This window comes from Melanotaenia boesemani, chromosome 13 (genome assembly GCF_017639745.1).
Source record: "Melanotaenia boesemani isolate fMelBoe1 chromosome 13, fMelBoe1.pri, whole genome shotgun sequence".
Lineage (NCBI taxonomy): Eukaryota > Metazoa > Chordata > Actinopteri > Atheriniformes > Melanotaeniidae > Melanotaenia > Melanotaenia boesemani.
Window position 1 is genome coordinate 11,042,029 of NC_055694.1, and position 22,464 is coordinate 11,064,492.

Consider the following 22,464-nt stretch of genomic DNA (forward strand, 5'->3'; position numbering starts at 1 on the left):
TCTGGTCATTTGTTCTTTAATAAGTTACCTCTGCTCTCTACTGAGGTAAAATAATACTGAGGCAAGTTAGTTATTCATTCATTACAATCAACTTTATACATTTCTATTTAGCTTGTGCTAATAAATGTGGCTTTTTACAAATGAAATCATTTTGACACAAGGCACAGATGCATTGTTTTTCTTAATTTGTCCCACTTGCAGTGCACCCCGTATACAAGACGTGCTGTAGTCATGTGAAAGACATGGGAGACATAGGTGCCTCTTCAGCTGCAATGGCCATCAACCTCATGTCCTCAAGCACACACTTCAGGATTGTGGTCATTGACCCGTACACTTTGCTCCCATCCTCTGAATTAATGTCCATCTGTTAAAATGCAAACAAGATTCACAAGTTTCTTGAATAAACCAATTCTGATATATTTTATTTATTTTAAATGAATCCTAAGTAGTTTTCTTACCCAGGTAAAAGCCTTGATAGTCCGACGCAGAAATGTATCCTCAACCTCCTCTGATAGGATCAGCATATGAGCCATGCAATCCAGTATGCAAGTTAATGTTTCCTTAGGGGCCTGAGAGGAGGTCACAATGAGGGTTAAACCTAACATTTCAACGATAGATTGTGGTTTTGTTGTTAGGTTCAAGCCAAGACAGGGTAACACCTAACCTGGTCGAGCGTATTGAGAACAGTTTGAGCGTCAATATTGTGAGGGTTTAAGGCTTTGGCATCATGGATGGAGATGATGGGCTCTTTGAGCTGCTCCAGCCATGACCACATCAGTCCAGCCAGGATGAAGGGATCTCGCTCCATGCACAGCCTCTCCCATGCACCACCTTGATTCAGCTCTGCCTGTACACATTTTGACATCTGAGTTAGACACTGACTTCAAGACCTGGCTGATATTTTACAGTGAAGAATAAAAACACTGTAACTCTTCAGTCTTTTTCTATGAATACCACGCAACACTACTGTGGGTTACCTGCCAGGACAGCATTTTGCTCTTGTGTTCTTCTTGCCCATCAAGTAATAGGTCCACCGCCAGTGCCTGTGCCACCAGCAACCGCCTGGCTTCTGGAGAGAGCTCTGACTGCAGGGTGATACAGGGAACTTCTGAATGTTCATCTTCCTTAGCTTTAGACATCTTCCCATTCATTGCTAGTTCCTCCCTCTGCTCAGCCTTCCACCTGGACAACATGCTTCCCTTTTTGGTGAGTTGAGTGTTTCCCACTGACTCACTACGTTGGATTGTTTTTCTTTTCAGTTTCTTAAACACAATTGTTCCGTCTTTTTGGCCCTCCTCATTCTTGACTTGCCAGAGTGAGCCTGTTGAGCTGTGAGACATATCAGATGTGTTGCAGTTCTGACTGGACGATGCAGGGAGGGCAGTCTCCGATTTAGAAATGGAGGTCAGAGGTTGTGTGAGGAGATTTAGCTGTGAGCCCAGGCGCCTCAAGTCAGACTCACTGTAGCTCAGACTTTTGCGATGGTAGAAGATGGCTGGCTCATTGAAATGTCTGGGTAAGGTGGGTGAACCAGGTAAACGAGGGGTTTTTGTAAACAGTTCAGGGCCCATCTGCTCAATGATACTGAGAGTCATTTCAATGTCACTAATATCTGGGGCCTCCAGAATATCTTCTTCAATCACCTGACGATTCTCTGCAATGTCCAACAGCAGCCTACATACGAGCTGAACAATCTTTGGTAGGTGCCTCAGCCCCTTCCTCTCAATGCCATGCAGTATGTGTCTCTGACGGTTCAGGTACTGGGACAGGGTAACTGGGTTAGATCGAGGCTCGGCACAGGAAAACACACTCCTTAAAGGGGTGAGGAACTGAACAAATTCTCTGACACAACGCAGCTGACCTCGGGTCTGGATAGAATTGGGCCGTTTGGCACGTACATATAAAATAGCCTGGTTAGCAGTCATTCTGGTAGCATAGGCCAAGAAAGATGCTATAAGCACACCTGGAGGGTTAGAGAGGAGAAATAATTAAATCTCAGATAAGATTTGATGGTGTGCAGATGAAAGATCTGACTTTCCTCAATATGACAGTAATTTTACAGATCTACCTGTTCTGCCAAGACCAGCATGACAGTGGACCGCTATCTTTCCCTCCTGCAGAGCAAATGCCATCACTTTTATCATGTCTAACATGATGGTGAGGCTGGCCACGCCATAGTCATTCCAGCCAAAGTTGTAGAAATAAACTGCAACCATAACATGTTTTGGTTAACCTTACACAACAACACATATTTATTATAAACACCTGCTTAAGTACGTACTGTTGTTTTCCATGAAGACCTCTGGGCGGTATGAAAACCCACTCTCTGGCTCCAGAGGTTTTCCACAGCTTGCATGCTCTCCAGGTATCTGTAGGTTGATCACTGTTTTAATGTCATTCCTTCATGCAAGCACACAAATAGAGCACAAAAAAGTTAATTATTCTCATTTCATTTGTGCTTTCTTGGAAAAACTCTGAAAATTGTTGACATTGAAAACAAAGATGTGAATACCTTTTAAATTGATCAATAATATTATACTTTTCAATGACTTCTGTTGAAGGTCTGGACATGGCAAGAAGATGGTCAGTAATCCTAAAATAACAGAAAAATTGAGACGTGTTTGTATCACATTTAAAATCTCAACACCTTTTGTTAGTCAAACTTATGGAGTTCATTTGGAAACATGACTAAGCTATAACAAGTACCAGGATGAGTAGAGGCCTTTTATGGCCTGTTGGTCTTCGCTCCAGTAACTTGGGTTGTCATACTTGCAGGCTTGCCCTCCACAGCCAATTGAGCATTGCATATGTCCTGGGATGACGTAGCGTATAGCTTCTCCTACAATTGTGTATTTTGCTCTGGGAGCTTTTACTGTAGTTAATACAAAGGGACAATAACAGAGTAAAAGTATGGTATTAAACTATTAAAATGCCTTAAAGTTATAACATTGCACTTAATTTGTTCTTAAGGGTTTTAGATCTGATATTTCAGGATAGAATTTTCTGATATACTACTGTTATCTGTATCTGTAGAGTCTCAGTCATATCTAGGCTGTACTGTAATGCCTAAATAGTTAAGAAGTGTCTAATCCTTGCTTGGCACTGCAAGTCTGTCATAAGGGCATTACAGTAAAAATAGCGGCTCCTCTTAGATGTTTGAAATGCATATCAACTTAGAAAAACACAGTTGGGAATGTTCTACAAGTTAGACTTACGTCACTAAAAGGGACATTTTATTAAGAGGTTTTTATCATCCTTACTTACTGTATTCCATCAGCAATCCACCTCCTGTTTTCACATTTAATGCCATATGAATATTCACTCAGGCTGACAGTCATAGTAGAGTCTGGTCACAAACAAAAAACAAAAAAACTAGTTTATTACCTTTTGTCATCTTGTAATGTAATTTGATGTAACTTAACCTTAGGTCTGAAATAGAGTACTAGATTGTGGGTGCAGTGCCTTATTAATAAATAAATAAACATTGTATTCCTTTTTTTCTTTTAACAGTATTAGTGTGAGGCTGAGTAATCAAAATGTTTTTATTCATGACAAGACATGCTACTAGGAAACAGTTAAGAGCCACAGCCAAAGATTAGCATCATAAATCACACTAGGTCAAACATGAAGCAAGCACAATACCTTTGAAAGGATTGACAAGCTGTTATTCTTGATAGTTTTACTTCAGTGTCTCATCACGGTACAAAACAAACCATCACTCATCAAAAGGGTTGCATGCCAAACAATCAAGGTCGACTTAGCTAAAGGGAGAGAAATACATTCAGTTTGACTATAAATACTAAAAAATTAAATAAAATTAGCTAAAGCAAAGGGAAGGGTTTACCTTTAGTGGTTGAGATGAGATGCTTGTGGTCATTATCTCAGAGTGTAAAAGAATCACAGTTTCAGTTGGCAGCGTTTCTGACACCAGGCTCCAGCTCTGACTTGGCCGCTCTCTCTCTCTAGCTCTGTGAGAAGTCAATCTTGTAAACTTACTGGTTTGAACCATGTCAGATTATCTCTGTGAATTAAGGTTGGGCAACTCAAGTCTCAGATGGATCCCATACACTCCTTCCTAAGAGCTCATCTATGACAAAAAAAAAAGGGTATCAAACAGACAAGCAGCGGTATGTTGAAAAATAGCATAGATTGAGTCCTTTGTAATGAGCTCTATGAACAGGTTCTTTCTCTTATGCTTCAGCTCTGGGGGGGACTACAAGGCTATTCTTAACTTCTCCCAGATTAGACTACTAATCTTATTATGCACAGGTATAAAATAGAGTACCCACTCCTCAACAAAATCTCATTTTAAAGCTGCGTTAAACTTGCCTTCTGGTCTTCTACTAAATGTGTTTGTCAACACTTATTTTTATAATTTATCACCTGACCTGACCCACAGATGACATTCACAATTTATAGACAAGTTACTTGAATAATTATTTATAAATGTATTTTGTTGGAAATAAATCTAGGACTTCTTTCCAGGGGAGAATTTGGAAGATTTCTGACTTAAGCAGTCCTGACGTACTTCTACAAATCGTGTAGCCTTAGTGACATAGGCAATGGAGGATATCTTATTGGCTTACCTGGAAACTAACTGAAGCTAGTTAGCCTTAGGTGAATGAGAAGAGATGAGTTTACCTTGTAGCGCATTGGAAGATAACTCTGAGCCAGTAATCCGGATGCAAAGCTAAAATGCTGCAGTAAAATTTGACAGAATAATTTATTAGATTTACTCATATCTGCACTTGAGGTCTAAATTTCATGTTGGTTTAAACATGCATATAGTGTCTTCTTTAGGCCTTTAAATCTGGTGTAGATTATTGTTTATTGGTCATTATTTTAAGTTTGATGTTTTAAAGACTATTTTGCCATCTTTTTACTGATAGTTGTTCAGTAAATTACCAGGTTTTAATACTGTCACTGAAATCACACACCACAGTCTGTCTCATTTGAGCTTATAATGAAAAATATAATTAATTATGCAGATTACAAAATTTGAACAATACTTAAGGAAAAGACAAAGGCATATTTATTTGTATAGCAAATTCCATCCATCCATCCATTCATCCATTGTTTCCATCCATTTTCTGCCGCTTATCTGGAGTTGGGTTGCGGGGGCAGCTGCCTAAGCAGAGAAACCCAGACTTCCCTCTCCCCGGTCACATTCACCAGTTCATCCGGAGGGATCCCGAGGCGTCCAGCGTATCCTGGGTCTTCCCCAGGGCCTCTTTCCGGTGGGACGTGCCCGGAACACCTCACCAGGGAGGCGTCCAGGAGGCATCCTGACCAGATGCCCGAGCCACCTCATCTGGCTCCTCTGGATGTGGAGGAGCAGTGACTCTACTCTGAGCCCCTCCCGGCCACTCCATACTCCCAGAGTACCCCTCACAGGAGTCCCCGGGGGACACAGTTGAACGCCTTCTCCAAGTCTACAAAGCACATGTAGACTGGTTCAGCGAACTCCCACGCCCCCTCCAAGACCCTGAAGAGAGTGTAGAGCTGATCCACTGTTCCACGACTAGAGCTAACTTCTGCAGCCAAGGATCACAACGCCAGGGTCCCAGCCTCTGGCAGCCGCCCAGCTCACACTGCACCCGACCCCTATGGCCCCTCCTGCAGGTGGTGAGCCCACAGGAGGGGGGCTCATGTCACCCTTTCGGGCTCAGCCCGACCGAGCCCCATGGGCAAAGACCCGACCACCAAGTGCTCGCCTCCGTGCCCCACCTCCAGGGGCATTGCTAGTTCTGCATTGCTATCCACACTGCGATATATCTAATATGATATATATATATATATATATGATATATGTTTGATATATGTAAAATGTAATTCTTCACCTTAAATAAAAGTTTTAATACCAAACTAGGAAACATAACATTATACATTATGTTCAAAATATTGTTTGAGTAGAATTTAACGAGATGTAAAGTATCCCTGTTAGTAGTGTTCCTGTTAGTGTAATATTACGTTTAACTAGCTGATAAAATATCCTTTAAAACACACATGTTATGTTTAAATCATTAGGCCTTCCATCCTCACATCCTCAATAACAGTCTGGTTTGCTGCAGCTTTGGCCAGGAACAAGGCCAAGCTGCAGCATGTCATCCACTTTGCTAAGATGATTGGCTGTAACCACCCAACTCTTTAGGAACTGTACACCTCCAGGACACAGAGACATGCAGCCAGGATTGCAGCCAATTCCTTTCATCCTGGAAACAAACTTTATCAGTCCGTCCCATCTGCCGAAAGGTACTGCTTCATCAGCACCAGGACCTCACACCAGCCAAATAGTTTCCCCCTGCAGCTTAGAAATACCACAGTAAATTAAATAAACAGTTTTGTGCAGAACAAGACAACAAGCTGTTTGAGAATTATTTTATTTGAATCTGGTGTCCAGCAGTAGAGCCACATCTAAAATCTGCAAAACACTGACCCTTGAGGACTGGAGTTGTTCATGCCTGCCAGTCATCCAGTTTCCCAATCAATACAAGATCTTTGTGAAGATTAATGCAAATATAAAGTTCATAGCAGTATATTATCAATTATTTATTGTAAATCACATCCCCCCCTTAATTTCCCAATACAAAATTGTTGTTTGTGATATAAAGGTTTCACTGGGAAAAAGTTATCACTCCTTAAAAACTCATTGTCACGTCTTATCTTCTGTCTCTATTTTAAAATAAAGGGAAAGAAAACATAATGGTACTGACCCACTTTAGGCAGACCAACACCATCCTCATTGGCAGTATGTAATTTGGTTTTATTGAAAAGGGGTCTTTTATATGCCCATTAAAAGGAGTCCACTGCTTTCGGTAGAAGAAATGACACATCATTTATTTGTGAGGTTGTTATCATTTTTAAAATATTTATTTGACCCAGTAGAGATAATCTTAATTTAGTCCAGTTTTGTAAACTGATCTCAGTTTTCTGTATGAGACGGAGGAGCTTCTCAGGCATAATATTTTTCAGTCCTGGGATAATTATGCTAGACCTGAGGGAAGCCATTTAAACTGCCTACTACTTGGCAGGCAGAGACCTGATAAAGGCATTGCCTCAGATTTATCCCAGTTTATTTTATAACCTGCAGAGAAAAAATTAATCAATTATAATAAATGGGGTACAACCATTGTAGGGTTTGAACTCGGTGAGAGATCATCAGCACTAATCAGCAATTTAAGTTCTGTTCTGTTCCCTTTAATCCCCCTTGATGTTTTCTTCTAATGGCAACTGCCAAGGGTTGCTAATGTCTTACCTGCCACATCAGATGTAAGAGCCTGCAAATGTTATCTGCAGAAGACCTTCCTCTAATAAAGCCCATGGTCTGAATTAATTAGGCTGAGCAGATACTGCTACTCTTGTAGGCAAAATTTTGACCAAGATTTTAGCAACTACATTGATCAACAAAACAAGTCTATAACTACCACATTTCTGAAGGTCTTACCTTTTTTAAGTTACACTTGTTAAAGTGTGCATACTTTCTGGTAATGTTCCTTTCTTCAGGACATCTGAAACTGCAAAAGACTGATTCTGGCAGACTGAAAAGACTGCCTCCATCTTTAGTGAAGAAAATGTAAACTTCTTATTTTTTAAAGCATGAAAATATGATCAGGTCTGTGTATAACTCTTTGTGTTAGAACACAGACTGAGCTTGAAAGAAAGAGGACATGCCATATGTATGCACAGTTTGATGGTAGAACACACTGATACCTTAAAAATACTATAAATGCAAAGGCTTTCTGTTACTAAGTATTATTTTTTCTTAAGGAAGTTGAGTTTGGTATAAGATATTGGAGTCAAAAATAGTTCTGCATTCCTGTATATTTCACAACAGTCACTGTGTCACAGGAAGTGTAACAATCATTTCAGCTTTTCTAAATAGTAGCTTGTTTCTTAACTTCTTACAGTGAGTCATTGGACCTATTGGTGAGTCATTGGACATAATATTGTTAAATAATTATGAAAACTGATTTTTGGAAGTAAATTATTCAGGCTATAGCGTGACTGGTCTAATGTTCAGAGGGGGGCATGAATTATTTGAAATAAATAGCGACCCACCCCGATACCCGATCTCGGATAATATAAACATACAGTAATAGCCTACCTACGGAAAAAGCAGAGCAAGTATAGCGCTAAACGCTGCTAGAAACCTTAGCAAAACCTTGCTGACACAACAACAATACTCTAACAATAATTTCAGCAGCTTGTGTGCTGTTGTTTTTATGTTTACGTGCTGAAATCCAACACAGTATAGACGATTATGCGCTACTGTAAGAGTTCGCTCCCGCTACAAGGGGAAACAATTTCTGTCTGGGTTAACTGCCTTGACACGACACCTTAGAAGCCGCAAATTGTAATCCGAAACGCCCAAAGGCTGTGCGAGCTTTTAGGAGTAAGTAAGTTAATTAGTACGTTAATGTGGTTAGTGGAGCATAACTTGAGATCACTGTTTTTTTTTTTTGTTTTGTTTTGTTTTGTTTTGTTTTTTGTTTTGTTTTTTTTAATTGTTTTTGTAAATGCACCATTGGAGCAGTGCTTCCAATTTCGTTGTATGCACTGTCATACAATGACAATAGCTGAATTGACAATAGCTTTGACTTTGGCTATAATGAGCAAAGAGGTAAGCAGGGGTTTTGCCAATTAAGGTTTTATAAATAAAGTGATACCAATGGATCAGCCTCTGGGAGTGAAGTGATTATATACATGAATGCTAAATAATGAAGCTAATATAGTTTGATTAGAGACACTTTTCCTCACATGGGGACACTACCTGTGTGATTGATACCGCAGTATGATATGACTAAATATTACTTTTTTAACGTTTACACGGAAATGATACAATAATTATAATAATTGTCACAAAAGTTGTCTAGATTTTAAAAGTGTGATTGCTACATAACCTTACCTACAGAAAGATTAAATGATAGACTTTACCGACAGATGGCGGCAGATTTACACATTGAACTGTAAGAGAGTCTGTCTGTTCGTTCTATTTCTATGACAACAAGCCGTTTGGTAGAAAGATTTCCGTGCTCCACATAAGCAAGTCTCAAAGCTTCATGGGAAATGAGTTCACTTACTAACGCTGATTGGCTGCAGTCCCCGGCTTGAGCCACAGTTAAGACTACATTTCCCTGTGGGCCTTGCGAAAGGCCAGACGCCTTCCCAGCTGATTGCGTGGGCGTCTCATTTTAGCAAACGGACCATTGAGCGGTCTCAAATAAGCCGGTTGAACTACCGGGAAAGAAGCTGCTTTGCTTTCAAAATAAAACAGCCAATTTATTATATTTTGCGAAATTCTCTGAATTTTCATTCTACAAATACTTTCTTAAATCTATAGTGTCTTTTAATTTCCATAACTGAGTAATTAAAATGTGATTTAAGCGTGGTCTGAAGGCTATTTTAGAAAACTGGATATATTATTTTAAAGGTAGCAACCGGAAACAGCTAATCCTTTTTCTTGCCTTTGCGGAATGTACTCCGACTCCGGCTCAATCGCTCCGACAAGCCGGGGAGAGAGGGGAAGAAAACGCAGGGGCACAACGATGGAGCATTTTTAAGAGATAACGGCGAAGTCCGCTCAGGAAGATAATTAAACAGTCACCTACATGACCAAAGAAACAAGACCGACCACGAGAAACGCAGACGTAATCATCATGCAATTTAAATATAGACGAATTTGAGCAATCGCTTCTTCTTCAAGGTTACACCGCTTGAAGACGCCCCAACATCTTCTCGTCGCAGATCAACTAGCGCACGTTGGTTGATCTTCATCGATACCGATCATGTCCGTGGACGAGCAAGGCTATCTTGATGCTATGCTGTTGCTGGAGGCCGGACCGGAGTGGTTGCGGGCAGAGATCGAGCGTCTCTCCCGGGAGCTGAGTGAGACGACCAACGAGAAGATCCAGGCAGCGGAGTATGGGCTGGCGGTGTTGGAGGAGAAGCAGCAGCTCAAACAGCAGTATGATGACCTGGAGGTCGAGTACGAGGCCATCAGACAGGAACTTGATCAACTGAAAGAGGTAGGTTGTTTAAGAAATCACACATTATTACTACTATATTACTACATCCCGTCGGATTCAGTGGCCCGCAAACCATGCATCTATAGTCATTTATAAACTAGTTGTTGTAATAAATTATGTGGAGCATTGATTATATAATTTGATAGTTTAATTAATTGTAGATAAACAATTATCTGCCTGTTTTGCTACAAGGTCAAAACTGTAGACTGAGGAGGGGATGCTTCCTGTGTGGGCTGCTCATCATCCCCCACCCCCTCTAAACTCAGGTTGTCCCCACTGCACTGCCACTTTTATTTATTTATGCACCTCTAAGGCGTTTTCTTGAAGACCATTGTCTGGCTGACAGCTAATCTTGGTCTTTCCACATGTTTATCTTTAATCAGTAAAGTTGATTGCCAACTATACATCCATAATCATGACTACAGGCTCTAATCTGAACTTTACTGTTTTGATTTCTTTGACGTGGACTTAAAAAGCAGTGTTAAACATGTATATGGGCTCATTTTATGTTTTTTAAACATTGAAAAATTCCATCTGTGTGTTGTGGTCATTATCAGCACATGTTGTGGATGTTAGTTTGATGTTTTAGATGTCAGTTTTATACCCTGTCAAAATGCATTCTGTGCTGAGACAGGTCCTGAAACAAGAATTTCTCCTTCAGTTAGAAAGGGAGGGAGTTTGTTTGAATTTTGAACCTTCCCGCTTAAATTAAACAAGTTGGAGAAGAGGCCAGACCAGTAACAACACTTTGGGAATGGAAAGAATGTTGAGCATGATGGTTAAAGCGGGCTTCCAGAGTCAGATAAAAGATGTGCCTGTCTTTCTGAACAATGGTCCAACTTATCTCCCACTTTCGTACCACGCTGTTTCCAATTTTCTTTACTAGAGAAGCAGCTTGTTGCTCTGCTGGGATTTATATGGATAGAAGTAAGACTTTTGAGGAGAGTTAGAAAGATAGGCCCATCAGCTGCTGTTCTCCTCTGATTCTTTTTGTGCCCACATGTAGTCATGGGGGACAAAAAAGCAGATTCCAGCTTTGACACACAGACTTATTCATAGTTGCTCACATCCTCCTTTGATGTATAACATCCTCCTGTGGCCTCTTACAAGGCAAAACAGCCAATAGCTGGTGAGAAAGCTTACTTCATCACATCCCCCATTTGTTTCTTGCCAGAAACTCATCGCCTCTTTGGGTTTTTGAAAGACATAGCAATGTTTTCCAGCTCCCTGCTTCTCCCTCTTGTCTCTGTCTTCCTGTGGTACTCTCCCCAGAGGTTGTTAAATGAGAGGGGAGAGGTCTTTTGGCTGTCTCAGCAACTGCTGCTTGATGTTTTTCCCATGCATATTCTTGGCATGATGATCCAGCTCTGTCACAGAGGAATGACAGCAAAAAGCTCTGAAAAGAAGAACGGAGCTGGTGATGGTCTAAGAAAAGTAACCATGGCAGTAAATAAGAATCTAATTAAAAGAAGTAAAGGGATTATTGAAGAATTTGATTTATTTTTTCAACATATACCAGTCGAATGTTGTTAATGAAAGAATCCAACAGTCTGTCTGTGCGTCTTACATAAAGCCCAACCATCCATCCATGTGTGTAATAAACCCAACTGTTTACTGAAAGCTGTGGCAGAGGTTTTTGTTTTATTCCTTTGCTACAGGGTAGGGTTACAGTATGTTGGTTGCAGTTCAGACAATCAAAAGACCACAGCTATGCTTTCTCATCCCCCTACCCAACCCTGAAGCTAGCCTCTGCATGAAGGGCAGAAGAGATGTTATCATAACAGAAATACAAACACATTGTAGCATCTCTCCTCATGTCTTCTTTATTGTTTGCAGACTGTTAAGCAGTTGAGAGCAACAAAAATGAGCTACTATGACAAACTGGGCTAAAATGAAAAGCTTCTATTTATATTCAGTTTTCACACACAACTTAGAATTCAAGATATTATAAACTCTGAAGACCAGATGCCAAAGAAATCAACCTTAATGATGTTTGTTCATATGTGTGTTGGTCAGATTGGCCAACTGGTTCATCAGCAGCTGTGACAAAAACACGCAAGATGGTTAAATCTGCAGGTGTAAATGTCACATTGACATGGGTACACAGACACTGTTTACACTAATGGCAGTAATGTTTGGATATTCCTGCTCTCAGGCAGACTTGAATAGATTGTCTGGGAGATTTACAGAGTTGCTAAACATGGAATCCCATCCAGTGAGCCTAAACCACATCTCTTGCTTGCTGGTATGCACAAACACAATGCTAGAAGGATTTTAGTGCACACCTATGGGCTCTCCCACTGAATATAAATGATCTGAAATCTACACGATGTTGACGAGCAAACTGTTGTCATATAGCCAGTTCTCACTTCTTTGCCTGTACTTGGACAGGCCACTTATACTCACATACTCCCAACACCCCCTACGCTGCTCATCAGGCAGGAAGATGGAGGAATTCTGTCCATTGCTGTTGCTTAGTAACAGCCCAACTCAGTGCATTTATTTGAACAGCCGTTCTGCTTCCTCAGCAGGTGCTGCTGTCTGAGTACGTTTGTGAGTGAATTCTGTGGGATTAGCGAAGATTTAGCTTGAACACACAAGGCAATTACCTGGAAGTAGCAGTGCAAAGCCAAACTGAATATTCTTGATGTAGGTATCATTTCAGATGCCAGTGTTTTCCCCTTGCTTTAACACTGCAAAGCCCCCCAGTTATTTGTTTGCATTTGGGGTGTTGGCATCTGGCGTGTTCCCCAATCTATAATAATTCCCCATCATTCTTCTTTCAAATATAGCTTCAGTGAAATAGTCTGTTGATTGCATGTGGTAGTGATAGGTCACCACTTCTCTGCAATACCTCAATAGAGGATCTATCTGCTACATAATACTGAAATAGAGTCGCCTGGTCCACTAGCCTTGTGCTACCTGGAGACCTGCTAATTGATGTGACTTAGCAGCCAGCTGTCAGACACATTGCAAAGTACAGTTTCTGTCATAAGGTAAAGCAGCTTATGACATCATAGTACAATGCAGCAAGTGCGCAAGGTGATGTTCCTATTCACAGATGACATCATGTGCCACACCCCCACCCCCCAGCTGTCCAGGTCTGCATGATATACAAGGCACTGTGACCTAAAGAGATTTTGCTACAGTAGCTACGCTGGGCGAGGCGTGTGGTCCTCCTGCCTTTCCTAGGTCTATGTGAATGTCATGAGATGAGCTCTGTGGCCACAAAGGCGTTATCCTCTCTCTAAAGATAACAGACCTATTATCTTCTATTTTTCATTCATTCATTTTCTGATACTTGTTCTTTTGAGACAAATACTCCTACTTAAATAAAGGCCTTGAATTCCTTGGTCCTTCTTGTGCTGCCTAGGTTAACTACTAGAAGCAACACTGAAGTCCTTCAGTCACACATAAACCCTTTTCCTCTTGTCACAGGTCTCCCATCAGTAAACCGGCAGCTGTGTAATACATTGTGGAATTTAATCAGTTATTAGAATTAGGCTCTTTTTCAGAGTTCTGGCCATTTGTAAGTTTTAACCCACTGGGGTTAACTGGTCTTGAGTGTCACAGATGTAGAGAAGGTTAAATGGCTGCAAAACACAGCGCCTGACAAAGGAAAAATTGAGAGAGGCGCTCCATTGTGGTTACTTTTGAAAGGATTTTCCTTTTGTCCCATTTAAAATGGCAAACCACTAAAGGATATATGCCAGTGTTCTAAAACAAAGCTATCCAGTCTGACTCTGAACCTTTTTTGTGTTGTTATATGAGTTAGATGCTGATTGGATGTCAGTAAAAAATACGAGGTGAACACAAAACCCATCTGCTCTTTTATATGAGGACTCATAAATAAAGTCAATGGCTATTAATGGAATTGCGACACCGAGCCATGTTTCATCACCAGCTGTTTGTCTCTCACTTTCAAAATCTATCTCTTTTTCTTTATTTCATCCATTCTTGTATTACAATCGCAGCTTCTCTTACTTTCTGCCTTATTAAAAGTTTTCTGTACACCTTATCCAGCCAGTCTTTTTTCCCAGACTTTTGAACTGTGTCCAGCTAGGTTATCTGCACCATAACATATGTTAAACCATTCAGTATTGTTTGGGGTATCCTGATCCGCCCTTTTATTCATGATTTATTTTGCCGAATGGCAAGGCTGCAGTTAAGGGGTAATCTTTTCTAAATGGCACTAAATAAAGTCCCAAATCCCCTACCCTCAGGCCATAAGAGGATGAATCCCAGCCTCTGTGTGCAGGGCTTACGGCAGTCTGGGAGTCTGCCAGGTCCTGCCACACTTATTAGCAGCTTCCATAGCGTTGGACAGGTATGTGTTTTTTGGGGTAATGCTGCACAGAGGCTGTCAGGTGCTCTGTTCTCTTGCGTCTGGTCCATTAGCCTACTGCAGTGGCTGCCAAGCCTAGCAGTCTGTTCTCGGTGCTGCCAGGCCTGGAAGACTCCCTAAATGAATCTCAGTCTCAATAACATTATTGCAATGACAAAAAACTTTATGATTATACAAACATATTTTCAGCATATCTTTTAAGGTTCCAGACGGTCTGGACTCTGGTTTATCCACAAGATCCAGTCAAACAGACAAATGTTGCCTTTTATGTGACAGAAGAACCACCATATGGTATTATACTGTAATAAAAGAATAGAATAGAATGATTTAAAAAGCTTTTGTCCTTGATTAGACTGTTTGGACAATTTGGGATGTTAAGGGCTTCATATTTTAAGAATGGTGTGCTTTTTCTTGTTAAAATGAAATAAAATCACAGATCTGTGAAGTCTTATTTTATATACTGTCACATATAGTTGTGCAGTAAGTGGCAGATTAGTATCAAGTAAAGCTTACAGCTTTGATTAAAACCAACTTTCTTCTATGGAATACTCTTTTAGCAGCTACACAAGCATTCACAGAAGTCAGAAGTATATGTAGGGAAGCATAATGGCAGCCCAGCAGGGTCATGATTCTGCAAGTCTAATCCAATTACCAAAGACTTGGACCAGATCAGGCAGGAGTCCAGGCTAAAAGCAGAGGATGAGGTAATATTAATGACTGTGTGCCTCAGACAATACAACAAGGTTCATTCAGGCAAAGGTTAGTGTCCAGTTCTCCTTCTTCTGAATCGTCTATAAAACGGTTACAAATCTGTTAACAAAGAGGGCAGTGTGAATGCAGGAGACTGAGCTGAGAAACACAATTACTTGTCCCTGCACTCACACATGCCCAGTGAACTTTGTGTAGTTTCATTGTGTTACTTGGATCAAATTTCATACTTTCACAAGCTAAATCAATTCATTATTTTAATTGCTACATTTAGTCATTTAGTATTTTTCTATTAACAAGACTGGTATTACTTGAATGTTTTAGTAAAAATTTAATCTCTATCCTGTGTAAGTTTGTTACACAAGATAGCGCCTTACTTTTTAAAGCTTTGGGTAGCTCAAGACGTCATGTTGCATAATGTGTTGTGGTGGATACTCTATTCTACTGCTAAAACACATGTTCCTGTTAGCTTAAGGCATGGAGAGTGCTGCTCATTTGATTACTGTGCTGTCTTACATAAAAAGATGGTTCAGCTGAGCATGTGGCTAAAGCTTAAGTTTTAGACTGGTGTAAACCTCACCTACATCATTTTTTAAAAAGAGTCATTGCCTTGTATCAGATTGCCCACAAGCCACAGAGTCTAAACAACATAACTGAGTCTTAATGGCAGTTTCATATAAAACACGCTGAAGGCCTCCTGTGGTTGTTTACAGCTTTGTTTGATGGTAAGTCTTGTCAAAATCTTAACTTAATCACAAGGACTGTGCTGAGTCTCCATCAAATCTTTCTTCTTCCTCCTATTGTAACAAAGCCAAAGCTCACTTCCCCTGACCCCAGCTCTGCTTCCTGTTTACATGTGAGAAGTCTTTTTATAGCGGATTGGAAGCGTATGAAAAATGGTCAGATATCTTATAACAAATGAGAGGAAGTGATCACATGTGGTTCATCAGCAACATCAGCTCTTCAATAAGCAATTTTTTAATGAGAGGAATATATTTGGCCTTGTGTTTTGGTTTTTTATTTGCAATAGAAAATCAAATTTGCTTGGTCAATAAAAGAAAGATTTCTGCACTGGAAACAGTTTAAATTGAATTTCATCAGAAGCCTATAAGCTTATCGCAGCAAGAGGCCAGACTTGGGTCATTATTGGTGTCCTCCTAAATATTTCTTGAAATAACATGTCCACATATGAGAAGGCAGTTATCTGGATTTTGACAAATTCAAATGTACTGGTTAAGGGATATTTTTAAGCATAGATTTACTGAGATGGTGCCGCACGCTCCATGCATATGACCAGAAGGAATAAATTTGGGGTAGCTGTAAGTAGACAGATGGTGTGTGCCCCAGCCCCGCCCCTAGTTATAGACCGACATCTGAAGGGTTTGACGTTCTCCACCCTCCCTCTGAAGAGGAGTTTTCTTTGCTTTTTCTTTCTCTACAGCTTGTTCCTATAGGCAGCTCTCTCTTTTAAAGCAGTACGTGAAGATATCAAGATGTAAACAGATGGTGTTGTCTGATGACATAATTACTTTCTGACACACCCGTCTCTGGTTCCTCTGAATTTCTGCATGGTCCACTCTTCATACTGTTGTTACTTGCTGACTTGTAGAGTAGTCCCTTCTATTTCACTTAAATTAATTAAACCAGAGGGCATATTCTAAAAGCATGTCTCTTTTTTTATTAGACCATCTATTCAAACATTAGCAAACCCAATTTCAAAGGGTCCTCGCCTTTCACCCTGGGGGCCCCTATTCCTTTAACACCACTGTGCAACCAGAGAACAGCAACATGTCTACAGTCAGTACATCATACTCACTAGCTGCCACCTTTCTCCCTTCCCCCTCATTTCTCTCCTCTACCCAGGTCTCTGTTGTAAATAGGCTAGTGGGTCTGGGTCCCCCATGTCGCAGCTCACCATACCCAAGTTTTATGGAGCCCACACTTTGAATGCCTCAGGCATGACTGATCAGAAGAGAGGGGAGTAGGAAAAGAGTAAATGGAGGGGAAGAAGTTGGGCAGGGGGCTGGCTGTACAGCAATAATGACATTAAAGTTCGGGGTTGGAGACATAAAAGGGAGGTGGTTCATAATTGGATGTTTGCCAGACTCTCAGGGGTCCTTAAGAAATGTGGAACAGAGACAGAGACTGGGAAATAGGTTTTGAGGGAGGGGTACTGGGCAGTGCATGGACTTCCTGTGGGAACCAGCTTGTTTTTGTTTTTTTTTTCTAGAAGGGAGACAAATGGGCATTCCTCTATCAGCTGGCTTAATGAGTTTAAAAGGCTACCCAGCTATATTGTGGATAATCATAATAATCATAGCCTAAGAAATGATGTGTAATCCAGCTGCTCTTTGGTCTTTACTCAACAAAATATGTTCAGCATTCACTTAAAGACAATACATTTAGTTATTGTGTCATGTTTTTCTCTTGCTTGGATGCACTGTTATTAAAAAAACAACCAGAATTTGTTCACCATAAACATACTGAATTGTATGTAATTTATTGTGTTTTACACAAATATAATTCATTGTGTACAAAGTGATGTTGCATTCACTGAGTCCCCCCACCTATTATTAGCTAACTGACCTGGTCCCATATGGAAGACTCTACTGCATGACTGGAGATTTTGCCTCACTGATACTGGGAATGTGCACATAATCACATCTGCTATTTAATTAATGTAGGGGGGTAAGGGAGGTCATTATTCTGTGTCTGGCCAGGAGGATTGCAGAACCTCTTCCCAAGAGACTATCCTCTAGGTTCTGGGGATAAAAGATAGACATGGACAAGGCTCAGGCATAACTTACTGTGGTGGAGATGATGGAATCTAAAGTGATAAATCATTGGGTTTAAGTTACAATATAAGAAACATCTCAAAAATAGAAGATTGTAGGCAAAGCACATCAAGTTTCAGCTTTCCCTCTGACCTTGTCTGTGTTTATGTTCACAAATGTAAGCATATATCTGTCTGTATGCATGTGCATGGCCCCTGCAGACCCAGCTGTTACCTATTTTGGTCATTTATGTCTGTAATAATTGAAAGCTGTTCAGCTGTGGAGATCATATGTGAAGGTTTCCCCGGGGAGGAGAGTCTTTTGGGATATAGTCTGAAGAGCCACAGAAAAAAAGCATCATTATGGTTTACTGACTGTTTGCTGTGTGTGGGTGGGTAAAAAAATACTTTAAAGCACCTTGAGACCAGCATTAACTTGGATCCAATCATGGATCCAAATCTCATATTGGGGAGTAGGACATCAGTGAGAACTGCTGCCAGAGTACGAGGAAGGAGAGCAGGTTGTACTTGCTGAGCTCTGCAACAGCCATCTGTGTCAGTATCATCCTTTGCCTTGCCTGAACTGACCGCCTCACTCTGTCAGTGTAATTGGCCTAGTAACCATAACAACGTCTCCTCCCCTGGGGTGCGGGCGCGTGGACGTAGGAGATCTCATCCAGGCAGATTGTGAGGCAGACAGGGGAACCGGCAGAGTGACTACAGTCAGGCAGAGATAAGGCTGTCTTTGCATCGCTAATGATGGAGGTTTTGAATGCAGAGCGCTGGTGCTGTCAGAGCACACTGCAGTGATAGGAACAATGATAAAGAACCCAGATTTCAGCCCAGACGCCAATTTGGTGGTGCTGTGTGGAGGAGCTTATTGGATTGCCTCTTACCCCTGAGACCTGAGGGGCTTTTTCCTCTGTACTGTAGCAGATTTGTCAGCTGAACAATAGACCCGACCAACAGTTCAGGATAAACAGATGCTTCCTTATGATTGACTCTTAAGAAATGTAGACAAAAGAGAAGTTTATAACCTTATGGTTTTCCCTCTCTGGTCAAACAAGATATTACAGACTATTCTTTATCTAAGCAATGAAAGCAGAAACAAAAACTGGAACTAAACTCATGACAAACCTCAAGAAAATGTCAGACTCAAGTCTATTTTCTTAGCTGTTAATATACTCACTCATATATATATATATATATATATGTATATATATATATATATATATATATGACTAAAAATCTCTGCTCATATATATATATATATATATATGAAGGCTAAGAAAACTACAAAACTTCAGAAAGACTTTTCAACTCGCTGTTGTGAGCATAATGACTATTTTTACCCTGTAATAACAGGAGACACTCTGTGAACACCCACAACATGAAGTCTTTGGCCTGGTCTTCTAATCGTGGGTTGTCCTCCCTTTGCAGATGTTTCACCTTTATACAGTGGACACATTTTTTTCACAGATGCAGTCCTTGTAAATGGATGATGAATAAAAATCAGCATCATGTTTGAACATGGGGTCTGATCCAACCAAAGACTGACTTCACACAGAATCTCTGATGCTGACTTCTGGCTTCTGAAGTCAGAGTAAAATATGAAATGTAGTATTCCCCAGCCACATCTGTTTAAAGCACAAGTGCTTAATCATTACAGGCCTCTCTAAGCAGAGAGATTTCATGTTAGCAGCTTTGTGTCATTGAACTCCTGCAGCCCAATTATGCTATTTGGAAATTTTCCTGGTTGAGGATGAGTCCTTAAGTCAGCCGTGTAAAGAGCCTCATGAGTCTGATTAGTGCAACGCTCATAGGGGCCTGTTTGTGTGCAAGCATGTGTGTGCATTAATCACATGTATATACCCTCTCCCAGTACCACCATCCCTTCTGATGTTCTCTCTTTCTCTGCATGCAACACAATAGGTCCACAGTCTGGTGCAGCTTTGTGTTTTGTGTCTTTGTTTTTTTTAGAAAGTTCCTACACTGCAAGTCTCATGATGAAATTATAATTTTACTCCAGTCTAATTCAGGCAAAATAAGTTTTTTCCTGATCTCTGTTGACTTACATTTTGTGGTTAGGCCTTGCCATTACCACCCATCCACTGCATTGTCTGTTTGGGTTAATAACATGAAGTGCATGCAGCTCTGGTGGAGCCTCTATTAGACTTGAACACTCGCCTCCCCCTTTCTCAGATGGGATGACAAGCCTCAGCAAGGAGTACCAGGTGCTGCAGTATGGCTGACTGCAGGGCACACTGGTAGGATTGTAAATGGCATATACGTGTGTGTGCTGTGTGTGTGTGTGAATTTGCTCATGCCCGTGTGTAAATAATAGCCCAACGGCTCTTTACTGTGCAGTGAATCAATGTGGCTCTGTGCCAGGAAACATCTCTGCCTCTGGTTTGCATTTCTCTCACCTTCTTATATTTATTTTCTTCTTTCTGACCCTGTTTTTGCACATATAACACTTTGCATAAATATAACTCTTAAAGTTAACTCTCTTCAGTCTATAAGCACTAAGATCAATTTAAAGCTTTTCTCTTTTTTTTTTTTTTTTTTTTTTTTTCTAAGTTGGAAATTGCTGATGTAGTGAAGAGCTGTCAGTACAGCAAGAGGGAGCTTAGCACTATACTGCAAGAATGCACTGGAGAGCCTATAATAACGCCCATGGAATTGTTAAAGGGTGAAAGTGATAAAAGTGTCTTTTCATTTCAACCCAACCCCCTCTGCAGACTAAGTTCTGGAGTAAATAATTAGCTACTATGTTACTCATTACAAGAAATGTCAGTGGGATTTAGATCAGCAACTATGTTCTCAGTAAACTGAGTTAATTAAACATGTCATACAACTGCTATGTGACATGGTTTACACAGCCTGTTGGCACAGAAATAACATGGAGGGCTTTTACCTCCCACACAAATGAAATGTGCAGAGTAGTGGGTCACCCTCCAACATTAAGTCATACATATATGCTAATGGAAGCCACTGGCTTGCCGGATGCATTTTAACATCATGCCTCAAGAGTTTTGTATTGAACAGTTGGTAGTGGGCAGTTAAATATAGAATCAACTATTTGTCTTTTTAAAATTGCTGGCTGCACAGTGGCCTGTGAGTGGAAATAAAGGCAGAAAGGAAAGATAGGGGGAGGGGGGCGTGGCTGTTTGTTATCGCAAACTGCCACTCCACGTGAGCTGGGATTCACGAGGAAAAACAGCCCATTCACTGTGAAATAGTTTGTGCTGCGTTCTTGCTCCGCCTCTCTTCCTCCTCAACCGCCAACAGTGACAAGTCCAGCACTGACCAACCTTCAGTGTTGCTGAATCACTGCTTTGGAATCCAGGGTCATCCCCAGCGCTCTGGTCTTCTGTGTATGAGTAACTGAATGCATCTAAAAGACGCAGCATTATTGTTGAGCATTTAACACAGGCTCTCATAGGCCAAAAATGCTGCTGTGAAGACTAAAAATCTCTGCTCAGCATCAGCCCACACTCTGGTCTACAAAGCTTGCCAATACATCACCGTTTATAGGCATATGTTGTTATAGCCTATCAGCTATCATGTAGTTAGTTTGTTTTAATGCCATATTTTAATAATAATAATAATAATAAATTTTATTTCAAGGCGCCTTTCAAGACCCAAGGTCACCTCACAAAAGACAATTAAAATCAGTTAAAACATAAGACAAAACATCAAAACAAACATCATGCAGCAGACAGTTAAAAACATTAAGGTGAGAAGGCCAGTTTAAACAGATGAGTTTTAAGTTGTGATTTGAATGATGGAAGTGAGTCGATGTTACGGAGTTCAGGTGGGAGTGTGTTCCAGAGCTGGGGAGCAGAGCGACTGAAGGCTCTGCTCCCCATGGTGGTGAGACGGGCACGGGGCACAGAAAGGTGAATGGAGGAAGATTAGTGAGATTGTAGACAAACCAGTTGAAAATACTGTTCAATCAACAAAATAAATAATTGGATTTATTTCTCATATTGACAATGCAGCTTCTTTTAGTGTGGTTTAGTAATGAAGCAGCCATCTGTTTTCTCTTTACTTAGCTAAGTTTTATAAACTCTAATGTGATCATTGTCTTTATTCTTCTATTCAGTAAAAGGATCTTTAGAAAACCTATTGGCATTCTCACAACATGCCACAAAAGACTTCTTTGCCTACAATACTGGGACTGAAAAAAGAATTTTATATGTGTACTTCAGCTCTGCAGCGTCTCTGAGACCAGCTGTATTGATCTGTTTGCTGTCTGTGAGAAACTCAAAAGCCATCTTCCCTTTTTTTCTTGACTCACTGGATTGTTAAAATGTGAGCAAAAGGCTTTTGAGCTGAGAGAACTGGAATGAACTCAGTGATCTGATATTTTTTCTGTTTTAACTCCCTGTACCAAGTAAGGTGTTATACATTAGCATGGAGTTGTAGTTTTCAAAAGTCTGTGCTTAGCATTTGCATGCTATTCCTGAACAGGGATCATAAAGCAGAGGGATGTGATTTCACCTTTGCGTCGTGTTGTGTTTTCACCTTCTAATCAGCAGACTTTGACTCTGAAGGTTGTGTCCTTGGTCAGATTAAGAGACAATAAAATGAACATGCTATGGTCAAAC

At 40.6% G+C, this 22,464-nt stretch overlaps 2 protein-coding genes across 9 annotated transcripts in view; one reads left to right on the forward strand and one right to left on the reverse strand.

The window, feature by feature from the left end:
* Positions 1–151: 151 nt before the first annotated feature.
* On the reverse strand, positions 152–7,366 carry ptpdc1b (protein tyrosine phosphatase domain containing 1b). 5 transcript variants are annotated; one of them, XM_042004177.1, is made up of 14 exons: positions 7,256–7,366; positions 6,007–6,162; positions 4,587–4,698; positions 3,845–4,087; positions 3,643–3,761; positions 3,265–3,346; positions 2,707–2,872; positions 2,513–2,593; positions 2,282–2,400; positions 2,069–2,206; positions 978–1,963; positions 665–847; positions 459–569; positions 152–364 (listed from the first exon to the last, which is right to left on the reverse strand). In XM_042004177.1, exons 6-14 carry the CDS (start codon positions 3,308–3,310, stop codon positions 230–232), a joined length of 1,965 nt encoding a protein of 654 aa, XP_041860111.1. In that variant the 5' UTR covers positions 3,311–3,346; positions 3,643–3,761; positions 3,845–4,087; positions 4,587–4,698; positions 6,007–6,162; positions 7,256–7,366; the 3' UTR covers positions 152–229. The 5 variants fall into 5 exon arrangements, with proteins under 5 accessions (XP_041860111.1, XP_041860112.1, XP_041860108.1 ...); XM_042004178.1 differs by lacking the exon at positions 7,256–7,366 and having other exon boundaries at positions 4,642–4,698; positions 6,007–6,174; XM_042004174.1 differs by lacking the exon at positions 7,256–7,366 and having other exon boundaries at positions 6,007–6,174.
* Positions 7,367–9,508: 2,142 nt separating this feature from the next.
* Positions 9,509–22,464, forward strand: part of LOC121651496 (protein bicaudal D homolog 2-like) — a 38,623-nt gene continuing 25,667 nt past the window's right edge. For all 4 annotated transcript variants that reach the window (XM_042003738.1, XM_042003739.1, XM_042003740.1 and 1 more), the window contains exon 1: positions 9,509–10,025. In XM_042003738.1, coding sequence (XP_041859672.1) covers positions 9,786–10,025 — 240 coding nt within the window. In that variant the 5' untranslated portion in view covers positions 9,509–9,785. The remainder of the gene's footprint in view (positions 10,026–22,464) is intronic.

What these genes read in the sequence shown, in the direction of transcription:
- ptpdc1b (XM_042004177.1), bottom strand. Translation starts at nt 3,310, where the DNA reads ATGGCATTAAATGTGAAAACAGGAGGTGGATTGCTGATGGAATACA. An exon ending in TGCTGGTCTTGGCAGAACAG is followed by an intron (nt 1,964 to 2,068) that starts GTAGATCTGTAA and finishes CTAACCCTCCAG; the next exon opens with GTGTGCTTATAGCATCTTTC. An exon ending in GCAAAATGCTGTCCTGGCAG is followed by an intron (nt 848 to 977) that starts GTAACCCACAGT and finishes AAATGTGTACAG; the next exon opens with GCAGAGCTGAATCAAGGTGG.